This window comes from Vigna unguiculata, chromosome 9, assembly GCF_004118075.2.
Source record: "Vigna unguiculata cultivar IT97K-499-35 chromosome 9, ASM411807v1, whole genome shotgun sequence".
NCBI lineage: Eukaryota > Viridiplantae > Streptophyta > Magnoliopsida > Fabales > Fabaceae > Vigna > Vigna unguiculata.
The window spans coordinates 19015589-19037758 of record NC_040287.1 but is presented as its reverse complement, the minus strand read 5'-3'; the positions used below and the strand labels follow the sequence as shown (position 1 = coordinate 19037758).

The 22170-nt window shown below is 36.2% G+C and overlaps 2 protein-coding genes across 2 annotated transcripts; both read right to left on the bottom strand.

Moving 5' to 3' along the window:
• Positions 1-7224: 7224 nt before the first annotated feature.
• Positions 7225-8582, bottom strand: LOC114163523. The gene is made up of 2 exons (XM_028047830.1): positions 8102-8582; positions 7225-7268 (listed from the first exon to the last, which is right to left on the bottom strand). Exons 1-2 carry the CDS (start codon positions 8580-8582, stop codon positions 7225-7227), a joined length of 525 nt encoding a protein of 174 aa, XP_027903631.1.
• Positions 8583-11200: 2618 nt separating this feature from the next.
• On the bottom strand, positions 11201-12115 carry LOC114163522. The gene has a single exon (XM_028047829.1). The coding sequence runs from the start codon at positions 12113-12115 to the stop codon at positions 11201-11203; it is 915 nt and encodes a 304-aa protein (XP_027903630.1).
• Positions 12116-22170: the final 10055 nt, after the last annotated feature.

Below are 22170 nucleotides of genomic sequence, written 5' to 3'. Positions count from 1 at the left end.
GTTGTTTTCAATATTCTGGACCGGTTTCAAGACCGAAGCATATTGGGACGAGGCCAAAATGGGAACACTTTTGGCCTTGGTTATGACCTGAAGCCATAGAACACCCTTCTTTCTCGGTTCAAGTCTACCTGAAGCCATATTTCTCCACCTTTCTACTTCGGTTCAAGTCTACCCGAAGCCATATGTGCCATTAATTTTTAATTTAAAAAATTTGATCATCTTTTGGCCTCGATTTTGGTTTGACTCGAGGACATATGGGCCGTTAATTTTAAAAATTCGATCATCTTCTGCAACTTATAAGAAATTCATGGAAGTAGAAAGGTGTGACAATTGTTAGCGATTGGTGGAGTGACCCCAAAAGAAGACCTCTTACAAATTTTATGGCTATCAATGAGAATGGACCAATATTTTTGAAATCAATAGATGGATCTGGTGATATAAAGGACAAGTATTTAATTGCCAAACACATGAGAGATGTAATTATGGAAGTTGGACAAAAAAATGTGGTATAAATTATAATTGACAATGCAATAGTATGTAAGGCAACAGGTATGATCATAGAATTATAATTTTCTTCAATCTATTGGACTCCTTGTGTAGGCACACCTTGAATCTTCCATTGAAAAATATTTGTGCAGCAAAAAATACAGAAAGAAATAGTGATCTTTGTCAAGAATTTTCTTGGATCTAAAAAATTGTTGATAATGTTACATTTATTATAAACTTCATTATGGAGTATTCTATGAGATTATCAATGTTTAATAAATTCAATTCATTCAAGTTGCTTTCTGTTGCTCCAACCGAATTTGCTTCAACCATTATCATGCTCAAAAGGTTTAGAAGTTTGAAAAGAGGACTCCAAGAGATCGTAATTAGTAATGAATGGTCTGATTACAAAGAGGATAATGTGGATAAAGCATGAACAGTGAAAGAAACTTTATTGAATGATAATTGGTGGATGAATGTTAACTATATACTTGCTTTTACTGGCCCTATTTATGATGTCCTAATAAAACATTTACGAATATGGCTACTTCTCATTTAGTGTATGAAATGTAGGATTTAATGATTGAAGATGTGAGAAAGATCATATACCAACATGAAAGAAAGGCACAAGTTAAACATTCATCTTTTTCTGAGGCAATAAACTCAATATTAATTGATTGTTGAGTTAAGAGTAACATATCTTTTCACTGTCTTGCTCATTCTTTAAATCCAAGGTAATTATACTATTAAATTATTTTATTATTATATTTTTTTATACGTCTTATCTATAATATATATTCTTATGTTAATTTATGATTATGTTTTTTTAATAGTAGATATTATATAAATGAATAGTTAAGTGAAGATTTATAGAAACGTGCCCCCACATGAAGATGTGGAACTTACTCATGAAAGGAAAAAATGTTTTATAAGATACTTTTGTGATGTGCATGTAAGGAGACAAGCAAACTTTTTAGATGAAAGAGAAGATTTTGTAGATGCCCAATCTGTAAGGGATAGAAGTAAAATGGAAGCAAATTCATGGTGGATTGTTCATCGATCTCAGGCACCAACACTTCAAAAGATAGCTCTTAAGCTACTTGGATAACCTTGTTCTTCTTATTGTTGTGAAAGGAATTGGAGTACCTACTCTTTTATACATTCTTTGAAAAGAAATAAGATGACACCTAAAAGGATGGAAGATTTAGTATTTGTCCATAATAATATGATGAAGGATTAACTTGTTTCCTTTTAGAGTTATTGAATATGGTGTGAGTTGATTAAGAAAGCTAAGTGAAATCCCCACTGAACATTAAGATAGCAAGCTATCTAGATGTGAAGGTTCCTTTCGCAAAGCTCAAGAGAAGAAGATGATGGATTGATTCAAACAAAAAGGAAATGGAAAGCACATAAACCATAGAAAACCAATAACAATTAAAGGAAGAAGAAAACATAAAATGGAAAGGAAAGAAATGGTAAAAATGTGAGAAGCACGCCACTACAAGGCTTGGCTATAAGCCATGGCAACCTTGAAGATGAGTGGATGTGTGCCGTCACTTGCTATGCAAGATAAGGCTTAAAAGTATTCACTCCCAAGGGAGGAAACTCTCACAAATGGTTGAGACACAAAAGGTGTTTTTACTTCAAAATGTTCAACCCTTTTACATGTCTAGGAGCACCCCTTATATAGAAGAGTTTAGGGGCCTCTAAGCAAATAAAAGATACCTAAGGATGTCTCTACAAAATTCTAACCCTAGCTTCTAGAAACTAGGTCAAATAAGGTTACAAAATGAGAGACAAAAGACCTAACTATGGTGTGTGCAAGGCTAATTTCGTTCTAGCACAAAAGGAGACAAAGAATATGTCTCATATATCTACAAAAAGTGGCCAAAGTGTGCTAAAAACAAAGGAGACCAAAGGTACATAGGTACACTTGCTTCATGCCTTTTACTTTATGCTTTATGCCTTAGCTTTACTCTCTCCTCCACATCATTTATGCTCCCCAATCACCATGCACCACCTAGCATTGCTTTCTTACTCCTAATTAACCTACAAAGCAAATAAACATAGATTAGCATGTTTGCTTAAGTCAAGTCAACTATAGTCAACAAGTCAAACCTAGTCAAAGGTCAACAAGTCAACTAAAGTTGATTCAACTAAGTCAACTTTGAGAATTTATTAATTTAGTTGAGGTTGATGGAAAATAATTAATTTACATATGATTGTTAGATTACTAATTTTCTTGATACCCTTGAAATGACAATGCGTAGAGAATATTTTGCTGCTATGAAGGGAATGATAATATTAATGTTTAAACCATTTGTAAAATCCTCAAATCTTTAGCACTAGGTTGTTGTTAGTGACATACATAGACCATAGTTTTGGTTCCTGAAGGGTTTGGCTAAATTGCAGTTATTGATCTAGTTGATGAGGTAGTTGCCAAAATGAAAATAGAAATCATTTATAAACTAATTTCATTTGATCAGATCAACCTATCAGTCCTAAAACTAGAGATGGAAATACTCTCTCTCTCATGCATGATATAGATAAGGCTACTAATAATAGGCTAAATTGTCTTGATATTGTGCTCTCTCTTAAAAAAGGAACAGGTTGAGCTGACTAACCGTGGGAGCATGAATAGCCTGTAATAAGAAAAAAAGGTGTTATTTATGCCTTTCTTGTTTGAGTTGATTTTTTTTTTCATTTTGAATTAAGTAATTGTTTAGAAGAGTGTATGACCTGGGAAAAATTAAATAGTTAATTAAATAATTATTTAATAAATGTGGGTAAAGAGAACCTTTAAGATAATAAATGCAAAATGTTATGATGTGAAAAAGTACTAGCTCAAGTGGTTGAGAGTACTTTGATTGTGTGAGAGGACTTGGGTTCAAGTCCTATGTATGCTATTTTTGTGTGTTATTAAATTAGTGTTATTTTTATGTATATTAAACATGTTGTGGAGTTTTATAATAATTGAATTATATTGATTAGTATGAAATATGAATTGGTTGAATGGTTTGACATTGAGTGGCAATTGCATGGGTGTGGGTTCAAACCTTAGAGGGACTCAAATGAAACTTTATTTTTGCTATTTTTAGGTTTGTCTTGAATTTGAAAGGTTAAAGGAAACCCTAGTAAACTTAGCAGCCAAGGATGGCTGAAAAGGTAGAAGATATCATGCAATTGAAGGGTAATGAACACTGCCATTAAACCTTAATTTCGTTTTTGACAATTAAGCATTATTAAACCACCATTATAAGGCTTATTAGTGGTAAAAAGGACGGTTTAGTTAGCTAGAATTGGAGGAGGTACTGTGAGAAGCAAGAATTAAGAGAGGAACGTGTTTCTAGAGTGATAGGCGAGTTCAGTTAGGAGGGTAATTTGGGAGGAAGCCATTGGTGAACATTGGAGCTTTCAAGAAGTCAAATTTTAAGCAAGGAAAGCTTTAATCCAGGTTAGGGGAGCTCTTGTGTCTTGATGATAATTATATGTTTTTGTGCTTTATTGGATGATTACAATGTGCATTCTGAGTTTGTGTTGGATTCTGTCGTATTTCTGGAAATTTCCAGAAACCGCATAACGGCGTTGAAGGCCCGCCAGGCGGCTCATGCTTCCAGAACCATTTCTGGGTTTCCTGCTATGCACCGCCTGGCGACTAAGTGTTGCCCGCCAGGCTGTTAGTTTTGAAATGGTTGAAAAGCCAAGACGGGGGGGGGGGGGTTGAATTGGCTAGTTAAAACTTTAGGCTATCTTTGCAAGCCAAAAAGCACCTTTAATTGAATTAAATAGATCACCAAGTTAGGATGCAAACAATACTGAACTATACACTTTCAATCGATCAAAAACAGAGTTAACAGATTGATTTTACTAAACAGGTTCTGTTCTAGTATAATCGATCGATTGAAACTGAAAAACAGTCGACTGAAATACTGGGAAAAATGCAGAAATGCGAATTTGAATTTTAAACCAGAAACAATGCTCAAGAATGATCAAGATCAGTTCCAAATGATTATACAAACATGCTCAATGCTTTAGATGCTATGAAAACATGCAAGAACATGAAAAAGATGATTAAAGCACAAGTTCTTGAAACTTTAAAATAAAAATGCAAGAGAGAAAGGTTAGAGAAGAGAGGACACCACGAATTTTTATACTGGTTCACTCAAACTTGAGCTACATCTAGTTTGTCAAGGCAACCTTAGCTTGACTTTGCACTATTTCAAAAGTTTTACAAAGTATCCACCCTTACACTTCCAAAATATGCAAAAACACCACAAAAGACTCTTGAATCACACAAGAATCACACCAGCACAACAAGAACCCTCTTGCAGACCTGGAAAACCACCAGGCACACACTCAAAGCTTGAGAAAGATAAAACCTTATTGGTAGCACAACCTTGCCTACCACAAACCACTTTCTCCAAGCTTCAAACCAAGCTAAAAGCTTCAAGAATTGATCCAAGATCAATCTTCAATAGCTGCAACACCTATGATCACGAAGGAGAGAGTTTCCACAAGTTTCTAGAACCAAATCGTGCTCTAAAATGATCAATTGATCTCTCTTTCGAAAATCACAGCTTTTATAGTCAAACTGTTACGAAATTCAATAGGTTGATTTTCAAATCAATCGGTTGATTTCACTTGACTTAAGTGAAATCAGTCGATTAAAAACTAAATCAACTGATTGAATTTGTTGCAGTTTAAGACTACTGCAGCCAACCTTTTAACCTGTTAAAAAGCCATTCAACAGATTAAAAGAGACATTTTAACCTGTTGAAAAACCATTCAACAGATTAAAAACACAATAAAGACCAAACTACATCTAATTAATGCTTTAAGGTCTACAACATGAATTACAAACTTAAAGTACACTTTCTAAATGATGTAACTACATGGAGAGCACACATTCCAGCCTTGATCACCATGAATATCATTAATTCTCCTTTCCTTCATCAATGTAGACTTCATTCCAATGTTTATGGCTTCAAGATAGTTCAAAAGAGCTTCATTTAATCTTCATCAAATCTTCAAGAAGCAAACCACCTTGGCTTCTTATGTCAACACAGGCGACAAAGACTGGCTTGCACAGCTCTCGCGAATGTTGATGTTTTCGTGATGTGGGGATACTGGGAAATGATTATTTTAATATGAAATTCTTTGGTACTGTGACTTGTTATTTGTAATTGACAAAGTGGAACAAGATTGTATGAATTTGGAATTTTAGGGTTCATGTGTCGATTGGGGATGAATGACATAATTATGGATATGAGCACTGTATTGGTTATGTGTGATTGATGGTAAAATGATTAGCTTGTGAACCCTTTATGTGGTGTGTATGCAAAATTGTGTTTGTTCTAAGGTAAAGATTGATGTTGGGGTGGTTGGAGAGTTCTGCTGGGTGTGAGAGGAATCTGGGCAGAACCCAACTTTTCGCGCACCGCCTGACGGCACTGAGGCTACCGCCGGGCGGCTCATCAGCAACAGAACAGAAATATGGGGTGAACTCGCGATATGAGAGTGATTGGTTGGGATACCTGTAGAATGAGTGGTAGAGAGCAATAACTTGCATTTTAGGGTGCATGTCATTTAGTGATAATTATGGAAATTATGTGTGTGAATTGGATAGATTAGATAATTCATAACTAATGGTTACTGCAGTGATGGTCTCATTACTTCAGTATTGGTACAAACATGGTATTAAACTTAGTGATCTAAATATATGAAGATTAAACTGTATGTGTATTAGATTCGGGGTATATAGTGAATATGGGGCAAGTTAATGCAAGTATGGATGAAGAGTGTGTGTGTGTGTATGCTTAAATTGATTTGGTGGGATTTCGGTGTGTAACTGGAGTTTGATAGAGTATTGTACACTGTTTAATTGTGTTGTAGCAAGGGGAGGGTACTATATGGACCACCTTTTGGAATTGTTTCGTTAATGAATAAAGTAAAACTTGTTAGGACATGTTAATATTTGAGTGGTGCATGAATTGATTGTACTCGATGTGTTTTAGTTTTGGCAAGATGTCTTAAATACTATGTTTGATGTGTGAAAGTAACAACGCAAGTTGAGGTCCTCACACCTGCAAAACTGCCAAAATCCAGTAGCATTGCGCTACTGGTATGGTGCCTGACCGTGTTGGGCAGACCGTCATGCGGTAGTGCCCTAAATCAGTGGCAATGGCCACTGCCTGCAGGAGGCGCCTGGCGGTAGGATTGTGTCCGCCAGGCGGTAATAGAGATGAGTGGGTTCTGTTTTGTCAGCGGCGCCTAGCGGTGGGGGTGTGACCACCGGCCAGTTTTCTGCCAGTATCCGCCTAGCGGTGTCTAGGCGGTGCCAGGCGGTTTTGGTGGTTGTGTAATTGGTTATTGCTTTGATTAGTGGACTTGAAGGACTAAGTTCACTTACCTTTGTGCTTGGGCTTAATGGACTAAGTTCGATAGGGGTCTGGGATGTGCTTGGTGTTGGGACGCATGATAGGCATGGAATTAGTTGGTTCCCGTCGGCTACTAATTGTAACATCCCTAGGGAATATTACTTAAACATAAATAATAAAAGAAATAATTATATTGATGATCATCTTTATAAAAATCCCAACGCGGGAAAAATTAAATTCATTAAAATAGCGCGCCAAACCTCATAACTAAATCCATAAAATGTTACAGGTTCCCAAAATTTGTATTTAAAGCATAAAATACACATAAGCAAAACCCTAGCTCTTATCCCACTGCTAGCCCTCACTCCGCTGTCTGGTCATCCTCAGCATCACCTGTACCAACATCTGTTCCCGTGTAACGAATCACACGATCATCGTCATACACAAACACACAAACAAGAAAGGGTGAGCTGAGAAAAATAAAATAAGAGATATACAATATTCAAAATAAAGTGTACATTTATCATATCCATTCCACATAATTCTTGGCCAAGACCTTAACCCAAGACTTATCAGTCTTCTAATCATACAATTAGTTAGCCTTGGACTCGGGAACATGATGCTCACACAATAACTCAATGACCTCCTCTTATGACCTCCTCTCTCACAATCACTCTCACTTAATTACCCTTTTAGTGCCTTACCCGAATTTTAATAAAAAAAATTACACTTAAGGCTAGTCCAAGGTTTAATTATCCCTTTGTTTTCCAGCCCTTAGGTTACCTCTCCATTGGCTGCTAGGTTTCTACCCTTTCACATTCATGCCAAAGGAAAAATTGGCAAAAAGGAATTATTTAGTTCTCAAAAAGGTTTGAACCCATACTCATGCACATACCAAACCAAGGCCAAACCATTCAACCAACACATGTTTCATGATAACCCCTACAATTCTAAGGATTTATCATCATCCCCACGCATTCAACATCACAGAAAAATGCATAATTTAAATAACACCTAAGTGGCACACATAGGACTCGAACCCAAGTCCTCACACACAATTAAAGTACTCTCAACCACTTGAGCTAGTACTTTTCCACGTCATAGTTCCTCACATTTATTACTTTAAATGTTCCCATTACCCGTCCTAATTAAATAATTAATTAAATAACTATTTAATTTTCCTGGGTCTTACATTACACCCACCTTTAAAGATTTTCATCCTCGGAAATAAGACTTACCAAGAAATAAGTGCGGATAGGATTGCTTCATGCGATCCTCCATCTCCCAGGTCATCTCTTGAGTAATCTCATCCCACAACACCTTCACAGTCTTAATTTCCTTCCCCCGCAGCTGTTTCACCTGTGAGTCTAGAATTCGCACTGGTCTAGTGCTCACCGCCAAATCCTCCCGAATCTGAATATCATCTGACTCCAGTACGTGTGACGGATCTGCAACATATTTCCTCAACTGGGAAACGTGGAACACGTTATGCAGATTCATCAGGTGTGGTGGCAAGGCGATTTCATAAGCTGCAACGCCAATTCTCCTCAGAATCTGATAAGGCCCAACAAATCTCGGAGTCAGCTTCTTCGATTTGATGGCCCTCCCAATACTAGTCGTCGGTGTTACCTTGAGGAATACGTGATCCCCAGCCTCGAACTCTAGAGGTCGCCTCCTTCTATCTGCATATGACTTCTGTCTGCTCTGTGTAGCCCTCATTCTCTCCTGAATTGCCCTAACCTTCTCAGAGGTTTGCTGTAAAAACTTGGGACCCAACACTAATGATTCCCCATCTTGGTTCCAACACAACGACGTCCTACACCGCCGCCCATACAACGCCTCATTGGAGCCATACCAATGCTGGTATGATAATTGTTGTTGTATGTGAACTCCACTAAGGGAAGCATCTCACTCCAACTACCCATATGATCTAATACACAAGCCCTCAGCAGATCCTCCAAGGACTGAATGGTACGCTCCGACTGCCCATCAGTTTGAGGTTGGTATGCAGAACTCATCCTCAACTGAGTCCCCAACGCTGCCTGTAAGGACTGCCAGAAACGAGATGTGAATCTCGGGTCTCTATCTGACACTATACTGGCTGGCACACCGTGCAATCTGACCACTTCCCTCACGTACAACTCAGCCAATTTGTCCATTGACCACTTCTGATTAATAGCAAGGAAATGAGCACACTTTGTCAACCTGTCCACTATTACCCAGATTGAGTCATGCCCCCTAGCAGACTTTGGCAAATGAGTGACGAAGTCCATGGCTACACTATCCCATTTCCACTGAGGAATATCCAACGACTCAAGTGTACCCCCTGGTCGCTGGTGTTCAATCTTGGCCTTCTGACATACCAAGCACGATGCCACGAAGTCAGCAATGTCAGTCTTCATCCCATTCCACCAAAAAGACTGTTTCAAATCGTGATACATCTTAGTCATACCTAGGTGTATGCTAAGACGGCTTTTATGGCCCTCCTCTAGAATCTGTTTCCTCAGTCTCCAATCTCCAAGCACACAAACTCGGTCTCTGAACCTTAGGATACCATCTATCCCAATCCTGTAGTTTTTCCCCTTCTCAGTCCCTATCCAACTCACAAATTGCTGTAACTCAGCATCATCCTTCTGTTGCTCTCGGATAGTTCCCAATACGTCACTAGTCAATGTAAGTACACCGCATCTGATGCAATCCCCACTCAACTGTATACCCAGGTTCATATCCATAAGCTTCTCAATTAACTCCAACTCTTTCACCATCATAACTGAGATGTGCATCCGTTTCCGACTCAAGGCGTCCGCAACCACATTAGCTTTACCAGGGTGGTAAAGCAACTCAAAATCGTAATCCTTGAGATACTCCATCCAACGCCGCTGTCTCATATTTAGCTCCTTCTGATTGAACAAATATTTCAGGCTTTTATGATCACTAAACACCTGAAATTGGGAGCCACACAAATAGTGTCTCCATGTTTTAAGAGCAAACACTACAGTAGCCAACTCCAAGTCGTGGGTCGGATAATTTTTCTCGTGCACCTTTAACTATCTAGAAGCGTAGGTTACCGGCCTCTTCTCCTGCATCAGGACACAACCCAAACCCTGATAGGATGCATCGCAGTATACCTCAAACACCTTACTGGTATCTGGAATAATTAGGATCGGAGCTGTAGTCAACCTCCTTTTCATCTCTTCGAAGCATTCCTCACATTTATCAGTCCATGAAAAGGGTTGATCCTTCCTAGTGAGTTGAGTTAATGGACTCACCATTTTAGAAAACCCTTCCACAAACCTCCTATAGTACCCAGCCAATCCTAAGAAGCTTCTGACTTCTGTTACAGTTTGAGGTCTCTCCCATTTCAACACTGTCTCAATCTTACTCGGGTCCACTGATATACCATGCGAAGAAATCACATGCCCCAGAAACTGCACTTCGTCCAGCCAGAATTCACATTTGGACAGTTTACCGTACAGCTGATGTTCCCTCAATACCCCCAACACAATTCTCAAATGGCCCGCATGCTCCTCCCTAGTCCGAGAGTAGATGAGAATATCATCTATAAACAACACCACGAATTTATCCAGATATGGTCTGAAGATGTGGTTCATATAATCCATGAAGACAGCTGGAGCGTTGGTCACTCCAAAGGGCATCACGACATATTCGTAATGTCCATATCTCGATCTGAAGGTTGTCTTCTGAATGTCCTCTGGCTTGACTAAGATCTGATGATAGCCAGACCTCAAATCAATCTTGGAGAATACCTTTGCCCCTCTGAGCTGATCAAGCAAATCATCAATTCTCGGTAGTGGGTATTTGTTCTTTATCGTCAACTTGTTCAAGTGTCGATAATCGACGCACAGCCGAGAACTAACGTCTTTCTTCCTCATTAACAACACCGGGGCTCCCCATGGTGAAGCGTTGGGTCGGATGAATTTCTTCTCTAGCAGGTCTTCTATCTGATTCTTCAACTCTGCTAGTTCAGCCGGTGCCATTCTGTATGGCGTTGCCGACACTGGACCCACTCCAGGGATTAGATCAATTGAGAAATCTATATCCCAGCTGGGTGGTAACTCAAGTATCTCGTCTGGAAATACGTCGGCATATTCATCCACTATCGGTATCTTACTGATCTGCTCTTCTGTACTCATTTTCTTCTCTTGGGCCACTATCACAAAACAAGTCGACCCCCCCTTCATCTCTTTCACTGCCTCTCCAGATGTCACCAACTTTATCCCCTCTGTTTCTGGGAACACAATTCTGCGCCGTCCACAATCAAGCACCACGTGGTTGATAGACAGCCAGTCCATTCCCAATATGACCTCCAGTCCCTCCTAGGGCAAGCAAACTAGATTCACCTTGAAGCGTCTACCCTCTACCTCCATAAAGCATCCAATACAGGCTACATTTGTTGAAACCTGTCTAGACACGGGTGTCGAAACTATCAACTTGCATCCAAGGTCACGAGTAGACAACCCCAATTTCTTCACGCAATCATGAGATATGAAGGAGTGCGAAGCTCCTGAATCAAATAGCACTAACACACTGTTACCAAAAAGTAGACAATGATCCAGAATCAGATTACCTGACCGGGTGGCCTCTGTGCTGGTCATGGCAAAAACTCGGCCTGCGGCTCTCGGCCTGTCAGATGAGGATGGCTGAGGTCGTGATGCTGGAGCAGTCTTCCTATTAGGACATCTGTTGGCGAAATGTCCTGGCTGATCACAGGCATAGCACTTACGAGTGCCCATGCCACTGCCTCCGCTGTGGGCGGGTCTAGTACAATCTCGTTGCAGATCTTCACCCCCACAGTTATAGCATCTCAGTTTCCATGAAGACGTAACTGGTCTACTATAGGGCTTTTTCTGGAATCTGCCCTCAACACTATTCTTCTCCGTGCGGTTGACCCGACTGGGTCCCATCTCCAGCTGCTTTACACTCTTGGCTTGCTCAACCAAGATTGGAAACTCTCGCACCCTTAGTGGCACAATAAAACGCCTCAGCTCATGTTTGAGGCCACCCTCAAACTTTCTACAGCGCCACTCCTCCGTCATTGTCTGCGAGTAGAATCTCGAGAGGTACTCAAACCTCTCCACATAGTCCTGCACAGACAAACTTCCCTGCTGTAGGGTGAGAAACTCTGCCTCGCGCTCATGTTTAGCACTATTAGGAAAATACTTCTCTAGGAACCTCGTCCTGAAGCTAGCCCAAGTCACCTCTTCAGCTCTGTTTATCATCTGTTGCTGCATGCTCATCCACCAATACTCAGCTTCGGTCACTAACAAGAATGTGGCAAAATTGAGCTTCTACGCCTCTGTGCACTCTATTACTCTGAATATCTTCTCACATTCACGAAGTCATGTGTCAACCTCATCTGAGGTGGCTTTCCCAATGAATTTAGCCGGCTTGTGACGCATGAAGTCCTCCATGGTCACTGGTCTAACAGGTGGGATCATAGCCCTCGGTGGTGCTGCCACAGGCTGCATAGCATCCACCATCCTGTGGATTGTGTTAGCAATCTCGTCAGCGCCAGCGGTGTTTCTACGCCTTCTATTTGCCATTGCCTATGCACGTCACATATTCAGTTGTTAAAATCAAACAGCTAGGGATTAAATTATACTATATCAAATTTAACAACCAACACACATCAATCAATTTCACATAACAAACGTCAGCTCACTCCCCAATTTCCCCAAAAACATCAAAACGTTTGCTCTGATACCAAATGTAACATCCCTAGGGAATATTACTTAAACATAAATAATAAAAGAAATAATTATATTTATATTCATCTTTATAAAAATCCCAACGCGGGAAAAATTAAATTCATTAAAATAGCGCGCCAAAACTCATAACTAAATCCATAAAATGTTACAGGTTCCCAAAATTTGTATTTAAAGCATAAAATACACATAAGCAAAACCCTAGCTCTTATCCCACTGCTAGCCCTCACTCCGCTGTCTGGTCATCCTCAGCATCACCTGTACCAACATCTGCTCCCGTGTAACGAATCACACGATCATCGCCATACACAAACACACAAACAAGAAAGGGTGAGCTGAGAAAAATAAAATAAGAGATATACAATATTCAAAATAAAGTGTACATTTATCATATCCATTCCACATAATTCTTGGCCAAGACCTTAACCCCAAGACTTATCAGTCTTCTAATCATACAATTAGTTATCCTTGGACTCGGGAACATGATGCTCACAAGAACCTGCCCGCTCGTGGTCCTGCCTCTACGAACCTCCCCGCTCGTAGTCCTACTCTACGGACCTGCCCGCCCGTAGTCCAACACATGTGATCCACCAACCCCCGTACCTCCCCGCACGTGGCATCTCTCAACGTGAGCGCGGAACTTACCAACTTACCTCGCTCGTATCCCCATGTGAGAGTAACAGGATATGAACCTCCCCGCTCATATCATCACATCTCACTCGCCATCCATGAACCTACCTGCTCATGGCACAGCATCTCCCGATCCAAGCAAAGTATCATCGTTAATTGAACAACACACCAAGAAAGCAAAGAAGAACAGTATTCTCGCTTGGCCCATCCCACGCGCCGTTAGGCGAAAACGCATCAGACCGCCTGGCGCACCAGCCAACACCGCCTGGCGATACAGGCTCAAACCGCCTGGCGGTATCTGCCCGCCGCCAGGCGCCACGCAGTGCAGTGATCCTCCCTGTTGTTCCTATCGCCTGGCGGAATCAGCGATCTACCAAGCACCATACTAGAGGCATTATACTGCAGGTTTTGGCACACTGTTAGGTTGACTCTATGATTCAAATTACTCTATGGTACATTGTTCGCTCATGAGTCAGTACCTGATTCTGATTCCTCATCTATACAACTGGATTGGGTTTCCCTATAACCCATCACTACCATTTACCCTTTCCATTGGAGTTCACCTACACTTATGCAAATTACCTCATATCTCAGTTTAACAATAGCAGAACTAAATTCCACTCATTTCTGTTACCCCATTAAGCTTTTCAGTATCAATCCTATATTTACCCAATGATCCGAGCACTCGTCCATTACCCAATAACTCTTCCAAATTTCCATTTGTGCAAACCATTGAAATTCATAATTCCAACTTATCTATCATTCCTGTCTAACACCATCGATCAATACTATCAACCTTTCTAACATCAAATTAAGAATTTACCATCACGTCTATTACCTGTTAGACCACTTTGCACCCCATTTGCACGTACACCAATACCTTACCCGTGATACAGACATGATCTCCTTCTATTCCTCTATTTTACCACCATTCAAGCTAACTTCTCTCCGAAACCATCTCACCCATAATTCCTCTCACCGCCACTGTACCAAACTTCCTAGTGTGAAGCTTTCCAGTGGCCATCAGGCGGCACGTCAATGTCTGGGAGGATCCCAGATTTCTTACTCCTACGAACTCATTTCTTCTATTCTACTGTTCAATCCATCACCACTCATTACTCTCGCGAAACCCGGTCATTTTATACCACCAAACCACTTCATAATCCCCTAACAATCAATTAAATACATCATTGATATCAAACTTCTGATAACTCAGAACCTTTCACACCCTTACTTGAACCCCTAGGTCTCGCAATCGCAACCTAAATTCTAACCACTCGCAGAGACACCGTAGCAGTAAAATCAATCATCAAATAAGGCAAACATATCAAATGGAACCTCAACACATGATGAAATTCCCGACATCACACCAAAAGGTCAATAAACCTCGCACATCGCCCGACGGAATTCAACTCACCGCTAGACAACTCGAAACAAAACCCAGAGCTGGGCTATACTGATGTGCCGCCTGGCAGCACCTTCATGCCCGCCAGGCGGTTTCTGGGCGAGAACCCAGAAATGTTAAATAGATCGCATAATCAGGCAGAGAAACTCATCCAATTTGGTTCATTCAATCACAGTACAGTTAACACGAGACAAAATAAATAAGAACAACTCCCCTTACCTGGATTCCTTGCTAAATTCGGATTGATATGCTTATCCTTTCACAAAACCTTCCTAGCCTTTGCCTTCGACTCCAACCTTCGTGTTTTCAGCCCCACCACTTCTCTCTATCAGCCCCAATACTCTAGAAAAACCCTTGCTTATGATGAACCCGAACCCACAATGCTCTTCTTCTCCTCTTATGACCTCCTCTCTCACAATCACTCTCACTTAATTACCCTTTTAGTGCCTTACCCGAATTTTAATAAAAAAAATTACACTTAAGGCTAGTCCAAGGTTTAATTATCCCTCTGTTTTCCAGCCCTTAGGTTACCTCTCCATTGGCTGCTAGGTTTCTACCCTTTCACCTTCATGCCAAAGGAAAAATTGACAAAAAGGAATTATTTAGTTCTCAACAAGGTTTGAACCCATACTCATGCACATACCAAACCAAGGCCAAACCATTCAACCAACACATGTTTCATGATAACTCCTACAATTCTAAGGATTTATCATCATCCCCACGCATTCAACATATAAACACACAAAAACGCATAATTTAAATAACACCCAAGTGGCACACATAGGACTCGAACCCAAGTCCTCACACACAATTAAAGTACTTTCAACCACTTGAGCTAATACTTTTCCATGTCATAGTTCCTCACATTTATTACTTTAAATGTTCCCATTACCCGTCCTAATTAAATAATTAATTAAATAACTATTTAATTTTCTCGGGTCTTACACTAATGGGCGAGGAGTCCTTAGTATGGTGATTACATGCGACGGACGCACGATGGGCAAGGAATATTTTTATTCCAGTTGGCTACTATTGGGCGAGAAGTTCATAGTATGGTGATTGCGTGCGTGCCAGGGTCCAAGTTGAGATGACTTGGATGTTTTACTACAGACGAGGAGTCTGTAGGGTAGGACTATAAGCGGGATAGGCTCATAGGGTTGGACCACGAATGAGTTAGTTTCGTGGGAGCACATGGAAGTCCCAAGACCTAGTTTCATGCATATGACTCATGAAGGAATATGAGATCAGGGGTGGATAATTTGTAGTTAAAATATAGCAGTAAATTACTTCTTGGGATGGGTATCATATTTAATTTGTATTATATATGCATAGCTCACCCTATCTGTATGTGTGTGGCGATGATCGGATAATTTATTATCCGGGAACAGATGATTTGACAGGTGAGCCAGGAGACGCTTGAGACTAGAGTGCGGGACTATATGTGCTTTTGAAGACTTGAGTTTTTAATACTTTTATATTTTGAACATTAGCCATTATGGGCTTTTATAGTTGTAATAACTTTGAATTGCAAACATTTACAATGTATTAAACTTTGCGATTTTAATTTTCCCGCGTTTTGGGAACATGTGTTTATAAATGAGGAATTACCAATATTATCGTGTTTATTTCATTTTATTAAATTGTTTATGTTATTTTCAAAGTAATATTCCTTAGGGATGTTACAAAGAGGGGTATGATGAATTTTGCATTCTAAAGTATTTTAAACGGTTGATTTGGAAATTATAATCTAAGCTAGTATTCCTCATTTTTTTTTACTATTTTTGGAAGGATACCTCTGTATTGGGGAATTTCTCCATGTAACCAATAAAATGGAAACTTTGGAATCTTAATTTAGTTGTGAAATGAATTATGTAATTAATCTGCCATGGTTAAATTTGATATCCCTTTATGTAGGAATATGAGTAGAGTTATGATAAACCTCTTGTCACGTAGAGATTTAGTTAATACTCGATTTTCTCACTAACTAATATAATGTAGTGGTCAACCAAGGATCAATTGTAATGGAAAACACGGTTCAATTAAAAGAAAATGGAAGAAATCCTTACAAAATATGAGAGTTAGAACCCAACACCTATTGTGTGGTTGTTGCTTCCATAATAACTTTAGAAAACAAAGCAACGATGGCTTACAAAATGAAGAAAAGCTCGACTATGATATGGTTTAAATGGAGAGAATAAGTTAGAGTGGTCGCTAGAAGAAGTGTGGTGTGTTGAATGAGTGTGTGTGTGTGGCATTTTGGCACTATGTTGGCGCCTAAAAACACCTAGTTTCAACTACTTGTTACTGGTTATTACAGGTAAAACTACCCAACTAACTAACTCCTTGCTTCCTAATCCACTTTAGAGATAAGGGACTTATCAAGCTCGAGAAATTGTTGAGGTTTTGGTTTGTTCATATCCCACTAGTAGACTTTTATTAAATTGTTTGCCATCATTATATTACTTAAGGCATGGATTATTCAGTTAGACTGCTAATGTATTGTATTTGTGCATGACTTAAAGATAGGTTGTATAAGGCCATGTTGTGCTCTGTGTATAGCTATTTTTTTTCTTGCTGACATTTTGTTGCATTTGTTGATGCAATGTATACTTTGTGTAGCATCCTTTTACTGCTAAATCAATTGTTTTGGTTTGATAGAATTTCCAACTTTTAAAGCTAAGATAAGAATTCAAATTTTCAACTATGTTTATAGGTGTTTAATATTGAAAGTTGATATAATATGGTTTGGCTCTAACTAATATTAAGTGTCTTTTTATTGCTATATAATGTAGATATGATGTTATGTATGAATTAATTTGGTCAATGATCTAATATTAGTCAAACTGATATGATATGTAGATACTTATTTCTTGAGTGTAATATAAATCGAAGAGATGGAATGAAATGAAAGTATATTGATATATTATGATTAACAAAGAACCAATACAAAGAATATATAGGCATGCATGAATAATAACCAGAGGTCTATATCAATTATTTATGTAACATCCGCCCTAAAACTTACGTGTGAGGAAGGAACAACCATAAGTTTTTGTCTAAATTTATCAAAAGAAGAAAAGGATATGGGCTTTGTGAAGACATTCGCGACTTGATATTGAGATGGTAGATGAATCTGCAAAACGTGTTTCTGATGAAGGTGGTCTTTGACAAATTGCACATCAAGTTGAAAATGCTTTGATCTTGTATGTGTAACATGGTTAGCTGCCAAAAGTATAGCTCCTTGATTGTCAGAATAAATATGGGAAGACCAGGAAATGACATTTGGAACAAGAAAAATACAGAATCCAGTTGTAGACTTTCGATCATCTATGTTATTACCCTAATCAGAATCATTGAAATCAAGAAGACAAAGAAGGCCATTCGAAACAGTACCAACAAGATACTTGAGGATATGCTTGACTGCTTTCCAGTGATGCTCTTGAGGAGCATGCATATACTGACACACATAGTTAACAGCAAAAGCCAGTTCTAGTCTTGTCATCGTAACATACTGAAGAGTACCCATTACCGACCTATAAAATGAAGGATCTTTAATAACGACACTTTTATCTTTGGTAAGTCATAGAGAAGAGATCATGGGAGTGGTACAAGGTTTCACAACAAAGATGTTTGTCTTATGGAGGAGATTGTGAACATATTTGGCTTCGAGAAGATGTAGACACCCATCAACATTCTAGGTGACTTCAACTCCAAGGAAATAATGTAGTTTACCTAAATCCTTTAAAGAAAAATTAGTGTGAAGATGTTTTATGATAAAAGAGATATCAATTGAGTTATTTCCAATGATAATAATGTCATCTTCATAATTAAAAGAAAAAGAGTTAAGGAAGAGGAAAACTTAGCAAATAGAGATGAATCATTCCTCGTAAGATTAAACCCTAACTGGATTAAGGTAGAACTGAACTTGAGAAACCATGAATGTGAGGCTTGTTTCAGGCCATAAATCATTTTGTTTAACTTGTAGACAAGTTGAGAGTTACCATGCGTGAAACGTGTAGGTTGTGCCATGTACACATTTTCTATAAGATCACCATACAAAAAAGCTTGCTAGATATGTTTTTAATACTTTTCAAAAAAATACTTTTCATCTTCCAGAAATTAAAAAATGTTTAGGAAAATAAAAACAACTTTTCAGTTTCTTTCAACACTACGGGCAACGCACGGGATATCGAATTTTAAAATTAAAAATTACAGTGTATTTATTAAATTAATTTGAAATTATAAAAATATAATTAAATTTAATATAAATTTTATTTTATAAAATTCAATAATAATATTTTAATTGATTTTATAATAAAAATGTATTTAAGTTATTTATATATATTTTTAATAAAATGTATTATATATAATTATTTTAAATAATATATTAAGATTTAGATAATTAAAATTAAGAAAACAAATTTAATTTTGAATGAAATATTGAGCAAAAAATGTAGAAAAATATAATAGTTGTTTCTCTAATAATAAAAATGATGGACAATATAGAAATTGTTGAGTAGACTTAATAAAGATACAAACATTAGACGATACAAAAAATGTGAAGAGTAAGCGATATAAAGCTACAAATGATAGATCGTGCATATAAATGTAATGTTTAATTAGTCAGATAGTACTCACTCTCTTCAGATGTGTTAGTTTGATACTCACTTTTAAAAATGTGTCAATCGAATCCCAACTTTTGAAAAAATGTCTCAATTAGGTTCCTTCCACTCTTGTAAGTCATTTTAAATATCGATACCATTAATGGCGTTAATATTTTTTTCTCAAAGGGACCTGATTGAGACATATTTTCTAAAGTTAGGACCCAATTGACACCTTTGTAAAAGTGGGTATGAAACTGACATATCCAAACAAAAGTGAGTATTATCCGACTAATTACACCTAAATATAAATAGTAGATTCTTTCAAGATACAAATGTTAGATTGCAAACAAAATATAAATAGTAAACAATCAAAACTTACAAAATGTTGACTATGTAGACAAATATAAATAGTACACTATGTAAAAATACAAAGGTTAGACGTTGATAGACTCTTCTATTGGAGTCCTTTTTTTACAATTTTTCTGAATTTTGAATTTCAAATTTTAACTTTGCTCCCATATTTCATAACTTTTAAAATTTAGAATTTAAATTCAAACTTTATTACTATATATTTTGAATTTCAAATTTGACAATATATATCTTAATTTAGAAAAAAAATATTGAAATCGACATTATTAGTGATTTTTATATCTTTAAAAATTTTAATAATGTATAATTTTAACTTGTAATGATATACCAATGTCTATGTTATAAAAATTATTTTTTAAATTATTGTTTAAGTTTGTGTAAATGTCAAAAAATATGTTAAAAATATTTAAAAATATTTAAAAATTCATATTTAAATTTTACAATTATTTATTTATTATTTTACGCTATATTTTAATTATTTTTACTATTATTATTATATTAGGACTAATATATTAATATATTATTATATTATTAAGAACCATAGATCTTTTGTTCCTAAATATTATATTACTTGTTTATTTTCTATATCATATTTATTACTTTTATTGTTTTTAATTGTGAATATTAATGTATTTCCATTAAATTGTTTTAATTTATCATTTTTCAGATTTTGATAATATATAAAATACGAACCTTTCTCATAAGTTAAAAATATTTGAAAGTTGTTTAGAGACATTATAAGAATCTATTGAAAAACCTACACTATTTTACAATTTTTTTTAATGTTAAAATTTAAATTTTATTGGTATATTTTTTGTTTAATTAGTCAAATAGCACAATTTTCATTCTAAAATTTCAGTTTGGTAATTGCTTTTAGAGAAAATATTACTGTATATACTTCGAATTCCAATTTTCACAATATATGAATTTTAATCTTGCAATAATATTGAAATTGAAATAGTTAATTATTTCCATATCTTTAAAAATTTAAATAATTTATAATTTATAATTTTTACCTTATATTTTAATTATATTAATATTACTATATTTTATATTTACATTGTTACATATTATTATATCATTATGGGTCATCAAATTTTTTGAATATTTGAATTTATATATTTTTATCAAAAATATTAAAGTATTTATTACAAAAATTAACTTTTTGTATATATTTTTCATTTTAAATGTTAAATTTAATTTTTTTATCACATTCTATTTCTTTTGCTGTCCGTTACGATTTCAAATTTGAATCCAAAATTTATTAATATTATATGTATTATGATTAATTTTTCACAACTTAAAAACGATATTATTTTCAATGAATTAATTTTGAAATTTATTCTAAAAGCACACGGAAGGAATATATTACCTAATATTATCTACTGCTTGATGTTTACAAAAATCAACTATAAGAAAAGTTCAGTTTCGAAGGACATTAAATGAAAAAAAATAGTTTCCAATGTAAATTCAATGTAATGTAATATTATATAAAAATATAAAATGATAATATTACATTAATCCTACATAAATATAAATTTATTCTTAAATTAATATTTAAATTTAATCATAAATTGATATAAAGTTAAGAATACAACCATAATCAGTATTATTAGAGCAATCAGTTTTCAAACACGTTAATAGAAGAAGATTTTGGTTTCCAATGCAATATTTTAAAACCATAATTGATATAAAGTTAAGAATACAACCATAATAAGTAATATTAGATCAATCGGTTTTCAAGCACATTAATAGAAGAAGATTTTGCATTTTGTATTAATCATTAGCGATAAATAAAGAAGCATATAACATCTCAAAAAACAACATGATGATATAAAATTTTTATATTTTTTATATACTTAAAATTGATAAATAATATTTTTCGTGAATGTCTTAAACTATAATTATGTGTTTGATTGATACTCCATGATTCATTGAGTCCCACAAATCATGATTGTTGTTGTTCATAATAAATAGTCATAATTCAAAATGAAAAATTCTTGGAAGTGATTATCGTCTTGAGAGGTGTTGATAACTCTAGACAGTGCAATTAATTTTATCTTGAGAAGTGAAAACCATAATGAAGAGAAATTTAAAAAAATGAAACGCTCCTTGGTTGCGATTTAATATTTAATATTGGAATATGAAAACATTTAATAATTAAAACGTGTAGCAGATGATATAGCAATTTAGTCATCATTATCTCGAGTAGTGCAAAATTTAATGCATTTGAATACTGATTGACACGTTATCATTATCTCGAGCAATACGAAATTTAATGCATTTGAATACTGATTGACACGTTGATTTGGAAATAATTCGAACCACTTTTTGAAGGCGTTGGAATACAAAAAGTTTTCTAAACTGTCATTTTAAATTTATTTTCCATAAAAATTGATCTTAAATTCTTCTGAGTATGAAAATGGTGAAAAATATTTTAATTATTTTATAACTTATATTATTTTAATAATAATAATTAATAAGTAATAGTTATTGTATTTCACTGACGTTTAAATTTCCAATTTATATGGAATGATAATTAATGTTAATTAATTCAATTTCTAATTAAAAAT